Below are 14602 nucleotides of genomic sequence, written 5' to 3' on the forward strand. Positions count from 1 at the left end.
TTACCCCTTGCTTAGCTAACACATCTGACAAAGTATTTGCTGATCTCCCCAGCCACTGTACAGTGACCAACATATTCCTTGTCAACCAACAAAATTTCTTCATTTCATTCTTGTAACGCCACATAGCCTCTTCAGGATTTTTCAACCAACCCACCACCACTTTGGAATCCCCCTTGATTGTTAGGTGTTGTACCCTCAGCTGGTTTGCAAATTACACCCCTTGTACAGTAGCTAAAAGTTCTGCCTTATGGAGTCCCCAATTCCCAAGGGACCTGAGTAGAGCAACAAAATCTCTCCCTTCTCATTTCTCAAAGCACCCCCCATTCCGGATAATCCTGGATTACCCATGCTACTTCCATCAAAGTTCAACTTCAGTGAGCCTTCGGATGGAGGAGACCATCTTGTAATTGATTTGTCCTTTAGAGATGAACACCTCGCTACTGCTGACCAATTTCTCCAAAGGTCATTAAAGGAGAATTGATGAAAGATTTCCAAGGTCTTCTGCCAAGGTATTGCCCTATTTAACACACAGTCTTTCAATTCCCGATTGCTCATTTCCTTTTCTTGAGTCCAAATCAAGGCAACGCGAGCACATCTCCACATAATTCTCCCTATTGTTGTAGGCCAATAAATGGTAGAATGGTTGAAGAGCATGTGAACTTCTACTGGTAGACTCCAACCACTCCCAAACAACGAAAGTAGCCAAGCCCAAATGTTTGTAGAAAAGGGACAAGATATTAATAGGTGGTAACAATCCTCACCATGAGCTCTACAGAGGATACACCAATTAGGAGAAATATAGAGGAAAGGTCTTCTCTTTTGTAGGTTATCTAGAGTGTTTACTTTCCCATGGAATACTTCCCAACAAAATGCCATAATTTTTTGGGGAACTGGCCTGCACCAAATTTATTTTGATGGAAAGGGTTTGTGAGTAGAAAGCTGAGAGATGGACTTGAAGAAAGAAGCATAAGTGAAGGTTACATTGGGTCTAGGAGTCCATACCCTCTTATCTGGCTTGGAGGGATCCAAACAAACCTGATTAAGACAACCAAGCAAGATAGAAAGAGATTCAATTTCATCATCCCTAAGTCCTCTACGAAACCCAAAATCCCAAGTAGGATCTAAGGGTGTTCCCAAAGGTGAGACAAATTTTGAGACCACCTCTTTTTTGTACAAAGAAACAGAAAATAGCGAAGGGAACAAATCCTTTAAAGGTGTGTCTCCTACCCAAATATCCTCCCAAAAATGAAAAGTGTTGCCAGAACAAACTTCATACCTGATAAAATTGAGGAATTGAGGAAGGGTGTTGTGAATGGCCTTCCAAGGTGCTGCTAGGTTAGCTTGCCTTGATACACCAGCGTCCCATCCATTCTCTGACCTCCCATGAATGCTTCCTACCACCTCATGCCACAATCTCTCTCTTTCCAATGGCCATCGCCACAACCATTTCCCTAACAGAGCTTGATTTTTTCTAGTTACCCTCTCAAGTCCCAAACCCCCCTTTTCTTTACTTCTGCACACAATTTCCCAATTAACCAAGTGATCTTTTTTTTCTTGTCCCGGCTCCCATAAGAAATCTCTCATCAACTTCTCCAATTTCCTAGCTTCCCTAACCGGTATCCTAAAAACAGACAAAAAATAGGTAGGTAAGTTAGCCAAGGTAGCTCTTATTAGGGTAATTCTCCCTCCTAAAGAGACATAATTCCTCTTCCATGAGGCTAATCTCTCTAAAACTTTTCTATCACTGGGGTCCAAAATCTACTCTCCCTAGGATTTGCCCCTAAAGGAAGCCCTAAATATGACATAGGTCAAGTAGAGGTGGAACACTCAAGACACTCCGCAATAGCCTCGACCTCCCCTACCTCCAAATTTATACCCGCTATGCAGCTCTTTTCCAAATTTATTCTCAAATTAGGAATACTTTCAAATCCTTTGATTAGCTCCTTTAGGTTTGCTACCTTTTCACTAAAACCTCATTCACAAAAGATCATTAGGTCATCTGCAAACTGAAGGTGGGTGACGGGGACTTGGTGTCTCCCTATTCTCCAACCCTTGATGGCATCTTCACTATCAGCCTTAGTAATGATCCTACTAATCACATTAGCTACTAAGGTAAAAAGGAAGGGTGAGAGTGGATCCCCTTGCTCGACACCCCTGCAAGCTGGAAAAAAGTCCTTCACCATATCATACACCCAAAAATCCAACTACACCACTTGTCCTCAAATCTACAGTTTCGCATAACCTCTAATAGAAACTCCCAGTCCACCAAATCATAGGCCTTTTCAAGATCCAATTTACAAATGAAACCTCTCTTCCTAGACCTTTTCATTTCCTCCACACGCTCATTCGCAATTAAGATCTGATCTGTTATTTGTCGCCCTTGAATGAAAGCCCCCTGGGTTTCACTAATGATAGAAGGGAGGACTGTTTTGATCCTCAACGAGAGCACTTTAGCTAGAATTTTATAGATGCTTGTCACCAGACTAATAGGCCTATAATCTTTTGGGTGGTTGGCATCATTCTTCTTAGGTATCAAGGCCAAAAAGGTGGCATTAATTCCAGGGCTTATAATGTGATTGTCTGCAAATTCCTTAAAGACTTCAACTAAATCCTCTTTCAACACCTCCCAACAGTCTTGATAAAAACCCATTGTAAAGCCATATGAACCTAGAGCCTTGGATCTATCCGTTAGAAAGACAACTTTCTTAATCTCTTCTTCCTCGAAATCCCTTTCCAGCCACCTTGCCACTCCGTCATCAATTCTTGGCCATTCCACCCCTTCCATGACTTCTCTCTCACTCAAAGGTCTTTTATAAATTGATCTGAAGTGGTCCACAAATTTTCTGGCTTTGTCATCCTGGTTGGTAATCACCTCCTCTCCTATTTCTAGCTTGGTCACAAGATTCTTTCTTCGTCCCCCATTTGCCAAATCATGGAAAAATCTAGTGTTCCCATCGCCTTCCTTAATCCACTTGTGTCTAGATTTTTGTCTCCAACTGATTTCTTCCCTTAGTAACACCTCTTCCAAATCCTTTTTCAATTGTCTCCTTAACACTCTGTCCTCCTCGATCAACCCGTTTGGAGATTCCTTTACATCCAAGTTTTCTATTCGAGAGATTAGGCACAATTTTTGCTCCTCAATTCTACCAAAAAGATCTCTATTCCACTCTTTTATTTTGGCTCTCAACCTTTTTAATTTCTTATGAAACTTGATCCCCTTCCATCTTACCCCCTCTCCTCCTCACCCCACCATTCCTTCATTTTTTTTTCACAAAATCTGGATGGGTAAGCCACTTATTTTCGAATCTAAAAGGTTTGGGTCCTATAGGAAAAAACTCAGTACCTATCTGGATAGGACAGTGATCGGAGGTGACCCTGGGTAACGCTCTAGCAACCAAGTTTTCCAAACTATTCTCCCAGGCAAGGTTAAATAAGAACTTGTCCAACTTCGAACACAAAGGGGTTTCCTGAAGGTTGGACCAAGTGTAACTGGCTTGCAACAGAGGTATTTCCTTCAGTTCACATTCTTCAATAAAACCATTAAATTTCCTCATGCTTGTTGTAATTACCTGTTGGGGATTACTGGTTTCATCAGAGAATCTAATGACATTAAAATCCCTGCCCAGGCACCAAGGGCCATCCCGTAGCCCCTTGATTGCATATAGTTCCTCCCACATTTCATTCCTCTCTCTATAGGAATTAGGGCCATAAACATTGGTTAAGACCCATACACACCCATCCTCTACATTCTTACACTTAATGGAAACTGAGAATTTGCCTATCAATTCTTCCACCACATCCTCCCTCCACAGTGTCACGATCCCTCCCGAGGCTCCCCAAGAAGGAGATGAGCTGCAACCTAAACCTCTAGACCTCCAAAAACTCCTCACCCATCTCCCATCTAATTCCATCATTTTGGATTCTTGTAACAACACAACATCGGGTTTTTCCCTTCGGAGTAGGTCTTTGATCACCCTTCTCTTTCTTGCACTCCCTAACCCTCTTACATTCCAGCTAATAATTTTCATTGAGACAAAATAGCAAAAAACCCATGAAAAGGCCATAATCTCCTCATTTTAGGCCCTTCCTCCTATCCCCTCTACCACTAAATTCTAAATCTCTCCCTCAATGTCTGAGATTAGCCTTTCCACTTCAGATCTTTTTTTCTTCTTTGTTCCTTTTTCCCCCCTTCCTAATACAACAATCATCCTCTTTCTTTTCTCCATCCTTTCCAGCCAATGTTTGAGGAAGAATTTTACCCTGCTCACACTTATTTTGGCTACAACATGTCTCTAAGAATCCTTCCTTTTTTTTAGTTCCTCCATCATTGTACAGATCAACTCCCAAATTCTGTCCGCCTCCCCCTTACTACTTCCTTCCATCACCCTCTCTCCTCCTTCCGCTATCACCCTCTTTCTTGCATCAGAACCTCCTGGATGGGAAGCTGGAATATCTGTTACAGGCATAGCAGACAAGTCAGTACCTAAAAAAGAATTGACACCCATGCCTGGTAGGACGGGCGTAGGACTAGAATCACTGGAATTGAGTTGCTGGCAGACGACAAATGGTTTTAAGGCCTTTTCCCTTTTTGGACAAAGTTGTGAAGTAGACATAGTGAAAGAATCACTTCCTGACGACCTACCCACATGGAAATCCTTTCTCTGTGTTTCCGACACTGGAATACCCACATCCATCCTCACGGCCGATTCTTGTCCCTCGATGAAGGGAAGAGGAGTTTTCACAGCTTTAGGACCATTTTCTTCGCCATTTCTAGTCTTCCTGCCACCTGCCTCTTCAATCTCTTCCTCTAAAAACAACAGCTCTGTATGCAAACTTTCTATTTCAAGTAAATCATTGTTGCTTTCCGGAGACAGACTTCCCAAACTTAAAGTTTCGTCTCTATCATTGTATCAGAGCTAATTGAGTGGTAAATCTTTTTCTTTCTTTTGTATCCAGTCAATTCTACCATCAATTATGGTGACTTCTGATGCACATGCAAAGGGCTATTTTATGTGGATTTCTTGCATTATGTTCATGCTTTCCTCGTACACATTAATAATTTTATTCATTTTGGCTTTTTCTTCCTTAGTGAAGACTACAAGTGTTTCTTTTTCATTATCCTTGATTTAGAATTGATGCAAATTTGACTTGTCTATCTTTTCTCCTATGTAGCTGATGGGCAATGCAGTAATGCCACTGGTTTACAGTTACCTGGTGTTATAGATGACTTATTTGCATATGGTGGCCCACTTGGTGCTGTGTTTACAAAAGAAGCTGTATCACTTTACCTTTGGGCACCTACTGCTCAAGTATGACATATTTCCTGTGACCTTAAAATGATCTCTCTCTCTCTCAATATCCCTCCCTCCCCTCCCACTAGGCTGGTAACTTAAAGTTCTGTGCCTCTTTTATTTCTGCAAGCAGGCAGTATCGGCTATTATCTATGGTGATTCATCAGGCGGTGTTCCCTTAGAGAGTGTCCAGCTTGAGGAGGTTGATGGTGTTTGGAGTGCTCATGGACCAAGAAATTGGGAAGGCTGTTATTATGTGTATGAGGTCTCTGTCTACCATCCTAGTACCTTGCGAATTGAAACATGCATGGCGAACGATCCATATGCTAGAGGGTATGCTGGCTTGTCAGTTTATAACACTAAAGTGGCTAATGTAATCTTTTAGTAAGGCTCTAGGTGTGTATGAAAACTCTGCTTGCATATGCAGATTTACATATTATGTTCACCTTTCATTTTGTTTGGATAGGTAGTGCCTCCATATGTAGTATGCATTTTTGTGCGTACGTTTTCATAGTTTCATCTTGTTGCACAGGCTCTCATCAGATGGCAAACGGACATTGTTGGTCAATCTTGATTGTGATGCATTAAAACCAGATGGATGGGATGCTTTGGCAGATGAGAAACCCAAGCTTTCTTCTTTCTCTGACATCAGTATTTATGAGTTGCATATAAGAGATTTCAGGTCAGTAATCTGTTTTTTCCTTTTAGCATCTTTTCTCGTATGTTTAATACTAATATTCTCCAGCATGGGACTGAAGGATGACTTGTTCTATATTCTGAATTAATATTATGTGTAAATCTTGGAGTTGAAATGTATGCTTGGTAAGAGGTAGAAATTGACACTGTCTTTAATAACTACAACTCTTTGGCTTGACAAAATTCCCCATGCATTAACTCTCACTCTTCTCTCAACCTCAAATCATTTTGTGATTTAGATTTTAGAATTTTGTGAAAATAATGATTCCTCCCTCTCCAAAGAAGGGTTGAGCCTTGTGTGGGAATTTCTTGGTTTCTGCATGTTAAATGTTAACCTAAACACTCACCGAGAATACTTGATTTAGGCACATCCTGAGACCTAGTTCAAAATTCAAATTAACTGTGTTCACATTTATATTTTTCTATTCCTGTTAATATTTGCTTTTCATTCCAGTGCCAGTGACCAAACAGTGCATCCTGATTTCCATGGTGGTTATCTTGCTTTCACCTTACAGGTAGTGTTTAACCTTGTTAACCAACATTTTTGACTTCTAAATAATTTTCTCAGATATTCTCTCTTCTTTCTCTGTCTCTCATTCTCTCTCTTTTTATCTATCATATTTACTTTATTTATGCTTTTGCATGTTCCCTGCTATGAGACTTGGTTCTATAGCAGTTACCCTTTTCAGGCTACCAATAAAAACATCCTGATGGTTATTAAATATTCCTAAGTTTTCTTTGAGATTATATGTTGAATTTCTAACAGCAATTAACATGCACATAGACCTAGTATACTGTTCAAAAAACATTCTTAAATTTGTCTTTTATTTCTGAGAACTATGGTAATTAAAAAAAGGTTTTATGAGTTAATATGGAGTGCTGTTCATTAATGTTTGCTGATGTGGCGCGATCCGGGCACTCCTAGCTGGCGGTTGACAGGCTCCTTGCTGGCAACGAGCGGCACCTGAGAAGATGAAAGGAAGGATTCCCGGGGGTTTGCCCGATGGGAATACTCTGATGCTTAAGTTAGTACTGTGTATGGAAGTAAAGAGGGCAAATGAAAGCTAAGAGTGGAGGTCGCGCTTATCACTATACTTGAGAGGTTGGAGGTCTCAAGAGAGAGTTTCTCCTCTGCCCTGGGGGCTTTTATAGGAGCGTTCTTGCGAGATCAGGCATAACCGCCACTGGGCTCCTGCCGCAGCCGTTACCTGCCAGGTCTGCGCAGGTGATCGTTACAGTGTACTATTCACTTGGATGAGTGACACGTCCCAAAGGGGCAGGCACGCCTCCATCTGTCGAGAGACATAGCACAGTCTGTTCGGTACGGTCTTGTCAGATGGAAGCTTCCTAAGAGCGTCGTATCACTCAGTCGCAAGTTACCTCATAGCGAGCTATCCTTGGTGCGAGCTACTTTGTAGCAAGCTCTTTGGGGTACTTCGAGGTGACCCTCATCAAGGTTGGTCTTTGGGGCAGTCTTCTGCCCAGGTGCTAGAGCGAGCTGGTTTCCCTAGCTCGCGAGCTGAAATATTCTTGGAGTATTCCCTTATTGGTAGCTCGGGGAACCTGGAGCTCACGTTGTAGCGAGCCTCTCCTTTACCTTGCCACCGCGTAGCGGGCTGCTTTATGAGCCTATCACTTAGCTGTACCGGAAGACAATGTTGAGCTGTCGCTTACGCTGAGTCAGTGTCCACGTGTCACCGTTTCATAGGTCGGGTCAAATCATCCTTCATCAATTGCCCCCCACTCCTCGAGCTAAGAGTGCCGCCTTAGCGCGGGGAGTTTATGAAGCGCGATGGACTGATTTGACCGAAATTCAAACTTGATTGACCGTAATAAATGCATTGGCGGGAATCAATAGATCTTTTGACTTCTTCGACTTCTCGGATTTCGAAAACGTGCTGAGGTGGCCTTTAATTTCGAATGTCGTGCGGCTGCGACTACCTTAATCGTGGAAGATGTGCCGCCAATCGCCTTTGGTTTTCAGAAGGCGTGCGGTCAGGGCGCCCGCGGGCCGCTGGATCTGTTTCGATCCGGGCCGTCGGTTTGAGAGGGCGAGGGCTATAAATGGGGAGCCCCCCTCGGCCCTACCTCTGTCCACGCCATCTTGCTCTGGATTCTGCGATTGCGTACTTCGCCTGGTCTACTTGAGTTTCTCAGTCCGCCCCGTTCCGTCTACTCTAGTGAGTCCCGATCGCCGTCAGCCATGTCTGGGTACCCACGCCATACCTACCACAGGGGCGATGGTCAGGATGATGATGATGCTCCCTCGAGCTCGGGGGGAGCCTGGGAGCATATCCCGGAGGCTCGGGAGGCCTCTGGCGACATGGCATCCACTTCTAGGGGGAGAGAGCCTGATACCTTTGGCCCTTCCTTGATGACAGCGGAGAGGCTCAGGTCTCTGATCCGCTACTTTCGCCTTCCTGTGGACCTGGTTTACAGCCTCCCTACTGGCAACTTCCCTTGGGAGCATGGTCCCAATGACATAGTGATCTTTCAGGAACAGCTTGAGGCTGGCCTGCGTCTTCCCCTACACCCCTTGATAGTGGAGGTGCTGAACCACTTCAACGTTACTATAGACCAGCTTCACCCCAACGCTGTTCGAAACATGGTTGGGACTATATCCTTATGTCACGAGTACTGCCTCCCTCTAGACCTTGACATTTTTGCTTCTATCCTTTGTATAAAGAATGCTGCTCCTGGGGTTCCTCCGGAGAGGCGCTTTTACTACCTCTCTCCCCGTCGCGGCTACAAGCTCTTGTACGAGCTGCCGAATAGGATCCCCGCCTGGAAGCGGGACTACTTTGTGGTCCGTAACCCTGAGGGGTGGGCCTTTCCCACCGCTTGGAGGGGCACCATCCAGGACCCCGGAGCCGAGCTGGACCCTGAGACTCGGAAAACGATGTTGTCCTGGGTGTCGGTAGGCTTCCTTTGCTCGGACTATTTGGCCGAGGAGAAGCTCGTGCAGGCAGGTTTGAGCCTGGGTAGGTTGGCCTTTTAGGTCGCGTAGTGTCTTGTGACTTGTGTACACATGCATTTTGCTTCCTGTTGGACTGATATCTTGTGGTCTTTTGGCAGCCATCATGTCTAGTGCCGATTCGCGCCGCCTTCTCTCGGGTAGCCAGAGGCGCCAAGTGAAGAGGACGCGCCCCGACCGGACCCCTCCTTCGGGAAGCACTGAGTTCGGGTCTGTTGAGTCGGTCCTGCCCTCTCCTCCGCTCGAGGTTCCGATGCCCCCTCCTCCGCCTGAGGTTCCGATGCCCCCTCCTCCGCCTGAGGTTCCGATACCCCCTCCTGAGGGGACTAGCGGGGTCAACCCTGGGGGAAGCGAGCCCTCTCTGCTGGGGGAGGCCCCCTTTAACCCCCTTCAGCCCCGTCCTTACCCCCGGTTCCCGGTGGGAAACTGGGATGGGGTAAACGATTATCTAGTAGCTCGCCAGAGGAGTCGGAAGGCGATCAGTAATGACGAGATAGCTCAGTGGGTAAACATGGAGCCCGGGGATCTCTCTGCGTTCGCTTCTGCCCACTGCATGGTGGTGAGTGACCTTTTTCCCTCTTCCTCTCTTGTTTTGCCCTTTTTCGCTGTCTTCTGATCTTTCTTTTTCGCCGATAGGTAAATTCTGCCATCCATGCCATGGCTCTCCAGACGCGCATCCATCGCGTCGACGCCCTCAACCAGCGTGCTGCCAACCAGAAGCTCCAGGTCGAGCTCGACCGGATCCGGGGCGAGCTCCATCACACCTGCAAGGGGAGCGAGTCTCAGGAGCTGCTCGTCCACGCAGGAGGCTCAAATCGCTCGGCTTACTGAAGAGAGCGCACGCTATAGGGAGGAATCGTCGAGGATGGTGGGGGAGAGGGAGCTCCTCAGGCAACAGGTGTGGGACCTGGAGTCCACTCTTCTAAACCGGACCCGAAACTTTGACCAGATGGTGGAGGCTGAGCGAGAGAGAGCAGTCTGGGATTTTAAGGACTCCCAGGAATTTCATGACCTCTAGGCGGAGTATGGCTCGGGTTCGTACCGCTAAGGGTTTAAGCTGTGCCAGTGGCTGGTTTGGAAGAAGTTCTCCGGGCTTAACCTCGACGGCATTACTATGAAGGGCCTGTCCCCCGAGACAGAAGACCAAGCGGATGAAGAGGAGCCTGACTCTCCGGAGGATGAGGAGGCGGATCCTTGAGGTGGCGTTTCTCTGGGCTTTTGTGGCTTCCGGGTGCCGTAAACCCGGTCTTTCACCAGTTTTTTTGGTTGGGCGGTTGTGCCCTATGATGATCAAACCTTTCCCGAGCTGTTTAGCTCGGTTACTGCACTTGTTATTTTCTTTACTGTTTTTTTTTTTTTTTTTTTTTTTTTTTTTTTTTTTTCTGACAATGAAAGTTTCTTCCTTCTTCTGAGTATGATGAACTCCCTTTATTTTTACTAAAGCAATCTCATCATTTGAGCTGTTAAAGTTACATACTCGAAGTAGGGCTCTTCAGTAGGCATTATCCTGATTTGTCACGTTTAAGGCCCCTGTGGTATACCGCGGAGTGATTACAACGTATTTCCGAGCTAAGCATTGGTTAGCTATTCCTTAGTTCGACCAACGTATCGGGACGAGCTATGCTTCGCAGGGTTTAAACCCGAGCTGCTTACGCTTTTGATATTTCGTACCTTGCCTTCGCCATTGAAGTGTCTTTCTTCACGCCGAGGTCTTTGTTAGCTTGGTGTTTTGGCCCTTGGGCTGAAGGAGTGGCTCGTGGCCCACTCACGGAGTTTGCCCATGCCATAGAGGCGGCTGGGTCCTGTTGTGCCGAGGTCATATTAGCCCGGTATTCTGGCCCTTAGGCTCCGGGAGTGACCCGTAGTCCGCTCTTGGATTCTCCCAAGCTGAAGTGGCGATTGGGGTCTTCTTGCGCCGAGGTCATGTTAGCTCGGTATTTTGGCCCTTAGGCTTTGGGAGTAGCTCATGGCCTACTCGCTTCTTACAGATAATATTGCCTCAAATTGACAATATTCCATGCTCGAGGTACTTGTTTCCCTTCGAGGGTCTCGAGCTCGTATGTTCCTTCCCCGAGCACTCGTTTCACTCGGTAAGGACCTTCCCAATTGGACCCGAGTTTGCCAGTGCCAGGTTCAGGTACCATAACTTTACGAAGGGCCAGGTCGCCAACGTGGAGGTTCCGCTTCTTGACCCTGGCGTTGTAGTACCGAGCTACTCTGCTGGTAGGCTGCGGTCCTAATGTACGCGAGATCCCTTACTTCGTCGAGTAGGTCGAGGTTGGTGCGTAGCTCATCCTCATTTGTTTGATCACTGTATGCTTCTAGGCGCAACGTAGGTACTTCGATCTCTGCGGGGATCACTGCTTCGGTGCCGTAGGTGAGATTGAAGGGTGTTTCTCCCGTGGCAATTTTCTCCGTGGTCCGGTAGGCCCATAGGATATTGGGTAGTTCATCTGCCCACAATCCTTTAGCTCGATCCAGCCGTGCCTTTAGTCCGCGGAGGATGGCTCTGTTCGTGACTTCTGCCTGGCCATTTGTCTGAGGGTGCGTGACTGAAGTAAAGTTCTGTTGGATCCCCATGTCTCGGCACCAGTCTTGAAATTTGATGTCCTCGAACTGTTTGCCGTTGTCGGAGATCAATACTCGAGGTAATCCGAAGCGGCATACGATGTTCTTCCAAAAGAAGTTTTGGACATTTCGGGCTGTTATTGTTACGAGGGGTTCGGCTTCTACCCATTTGGTAAAATAGTCCACTGCTACCACTAAGAACTTCCTTCCACCCATTGCTGGTGGGAATGGTCCGAGTAGATCAATGCCCCACTGTGCAAAGGGCCACGGACTGGTGAGGTATTTGAGGTCGGCAACGGGTTGGTGGTGAATATTGGCATGTCTCTGGCATTTATCACATTTTCTAACGAGTTCGATGGCATCTGCCTTCATCGTTGGCCAATAGTACCCTTGTCAAAGCGCTTTCTGGGCGAGGGCCCTGCCCCCCAAGTGTCCGCCACACAGGCCCTCATGGGTGTCGCGGAGTACAAGTTCGGCTTCGGAAGGTCGCAAGCAACACAGGTAGGGGAGTGTGTAGGATCTCCTGTATAGCCGCTCGTCTATCATGATGTATTTAGCTGCTTGACGTTGCACCCTTCTGGCTGCGTTGCGCTCTGTAGGGAGGGTCCCGTAACAAGAAGCTCATGAGTGGGTCAATCCAGCTCGGCTCTGCTTGAACGACAGGAGCGACCTCCTCTGTCCCCCTGAGAATGCTAGGCCGAGACAGGTCCTCTATGTACACGGTTCTCATGGTGATGTCGCTAGTGCTGGCTATCTTGGACAAGGCATCGGCCTCGGCGTTCTCCGACCTAGGGATTTGTCTGATGAAGTGTGACTGGAAGTTGAGCAGGGCCTCTCTGACTTTGGCTAAATAGGCGACCATGGTCGGCTCGCGAGCTTCATACTCGCCCGTGACCTGGTTGACCACGAGCTGGGAGTCGCTGCAGATAACGATGTGCTTGGCTTTTACTTCTCTGGCTAAGGCTAGTCCGGCTATCAACGCCTCGTATTCTGCTTCATTGTTAGACGCCTTGAACTCAAAGCGTAGCGAGTATTCCAGTTTCTTGCCGCTCGGGCCGTGCAGAACTATTCCGGCACCACTGCCCTGTTGGTTCGAGGAGCCATCTACGTGAAGGATCTAGGGTTCCTCATCCCAGCTCGCGATTGGCCGAGCTAGGAGAGGTGCCACACTGGCTACTACTTCACGGGGTTCGGACTCGACCGACCTGGGAGCCTCGCGCTCAACCGGCCTGGGAACTTTGGAGCTGAATGTGCATTTGGCTATGAAATCTGCTAAGGCTTGGGCCTTAATGGCAGTTCGCGGCTTGTACTGGAGGTCGTACTCGCTGAGCTCAATGGCCCACTTCGTCAACCGACCGGAGACCTCAGGCTTAAGCAATACTTGCCTCAGAGGTTTGTCGGTAAGAACGATAACAGTATGAGCTTGGAAGTACAGGTGGAGCTTCCGAGCTGCAATTATCAGTGCGTATGCCAGCTTTTCCATCTTTGGGTATCTCGTTTCTGCTCCCTGCAATACTTTACTAACATAATAGATGGGTCGTTGGACCCGATCTATTTCCTTTATTAGTACCGAACTGACCACCTCATCGCTTGCCGAGAGGTAGAGTTCTAAAACATCGCCCTCATCGGGCCGGTTAGGGTCGGCACGCTAGTAAGGTATTCCTTGAGCTCGTCGAACGCGAGCTGGCAATCTTGGGTCCATTCGAACCCTTTGCTCTTTATTGCCTTAAAGAACGACAAACAGCGGTCTGCCGACTTAGACATGAAACGGCTTAGGGCGGCTATGCAGCCATTCAACCTCTGAACCTCCTTCGGCTTCCGGGGCGGTTTCATGTCTAAGATGGCCTTAACCTTATCTGGGTTGGCTTCAATGCCTTGCCGGTTAACGATATATCCTAGGAACTTACCCGAGGTTACACCGAATACACACTTGTTTGGATTCAATTTCATATTGAATTTACGCAAAATTCCAAAAACAGAATGCAAGTCTTGTATTAATTCATGTGAGAATTGGGTTTTGACGACCATATCATCTACATAGCATTCTACTTTTTTGCCGATTAACGGTGCAAACAATTTATTTACAAGCCTTTGAAAGGTTGCCCCTACGTTTTTCAACCCAAAGGGCATAACCTTGTAACAGTACAGACCGAATTCAGTGATGAAGGCAGTCTTTTCTTCGTCCGTCGGGTCCATCTTGATCTGGTTATAGCCTGAGTAGGCGTCCAAGAAACTTAGCAACTCATGCCCTGAGGTCGCGTCCACCAAACGGTCGATTTTGGGGAGCGGGAAGCAGTCTTTTGGGCAAGCGCGGTTCAGGTCGGTGTAGTCGACGCACATGCGCCACTTGCCGTTGGCCTTCTTTACCAGGACGGGGTTGGCTACCCAGCTCGAGTATTGGACTTCTCTTATGAAGTCCGCTGCGAGGAGCTTCTCGACTTCATCGTCGACCGCTTTCCACCGTTCCGGGGCTAGGTTGCGTTTCTTCTGTCTGACGGGCCTAACTACAGGGTCAGTGTTCAGCTTGTGAGTTATGAGTTCGGGGTCTATACCGGGCATTTCTGCCGCGGACCATGCAAAAATATCTAAATTTTGAAGTAAAAAACTTACCAGTTCGAATCGTAGGGGCCCCTGGACGGAAGCGCCGATTTGAAGCGTCCGAGCTAGGTCTGCTGTTGAGGTCGGGACCGCGATTGTTTCTTCCGTGGGCGCGGCTCGCTCTTCGCCTTGCTCCGTGGGTCGTTCCAGTTCGAGGTCATCGACCACCTTGGTTTTCCCTTTTAGGGCGGCAACGTAGCACTTGGGGGACTCGAGCTGGTCGCCCCGCGCTACTCCCACACCGAAGTCTGTTGGGAACTTCATAGCCAAGTGGTAAGTGGAGACCACTGCCCGTAGGACATGGGTGATCGGTCGACCTATTATGGCATTGTAGGGAGAGGGTGTCGCTACTACCAGGAAGTTGTGTTCGAATCTGACCACACAAGGCCATGTGCCGATCTCTACAGGTACTGTTATTTTCCCAAGGGGCCGGACCTCCTCTCCGCTGAAGCCTACCAAAGGAGTGTCTGCGGGC

At 47.3% G+C, this 14602-nt stretch overlaps 1 protein-coding gene across 3 annotated transcripts in view; it reads left to right on the plus strand.

Moving 5' to 3' along the window:
* Nucleotides 1-14602, plus strand: part of LDA (limit dextrinase) — a 98466-nt gene that overhangs the window by 8654 nt on the left and 75210 nt on the right. For all 3 annotated transcript variants that reach the window (XR_016077970.1, XR_016077971.1, XM_010268956.3), the window contains exons 5-8: nt 5173-5309; nt 5425-5624; nt 5824-5973; nt 6442-6502. Coding sequence is in view for 1 of the 3 variants with exons in the window: in XM_010268956.3 (XP_010267258.1) it covers nt 5173-5309; nt 5425-5624; nt 5824-5973; nt 6442-6502 (548 nt within the window). In the remaining 2 variants the exon portion in view is untranslated. The remainder of the gene's footprint in view (nt 1-5172; nt 5310-5424; nt 5625-5823; nt 5974-6441; nt 6503-14602) is intronic.

This window comes from Nelumbo nucifera, chromosome 6 (genome assembly GCF_055504915.1).
Source record: "Nelumbo nucifera cultivar China Antique chromosome 6, China Antique-T2T, whole genome shotgun sequence".
NCBI lineage: Eukaryota > Viridiplantae > Streptophyta > Magnoliopsida > Proteales > Nelumbonaceae > Nelumbo > Nelumbo nucifera.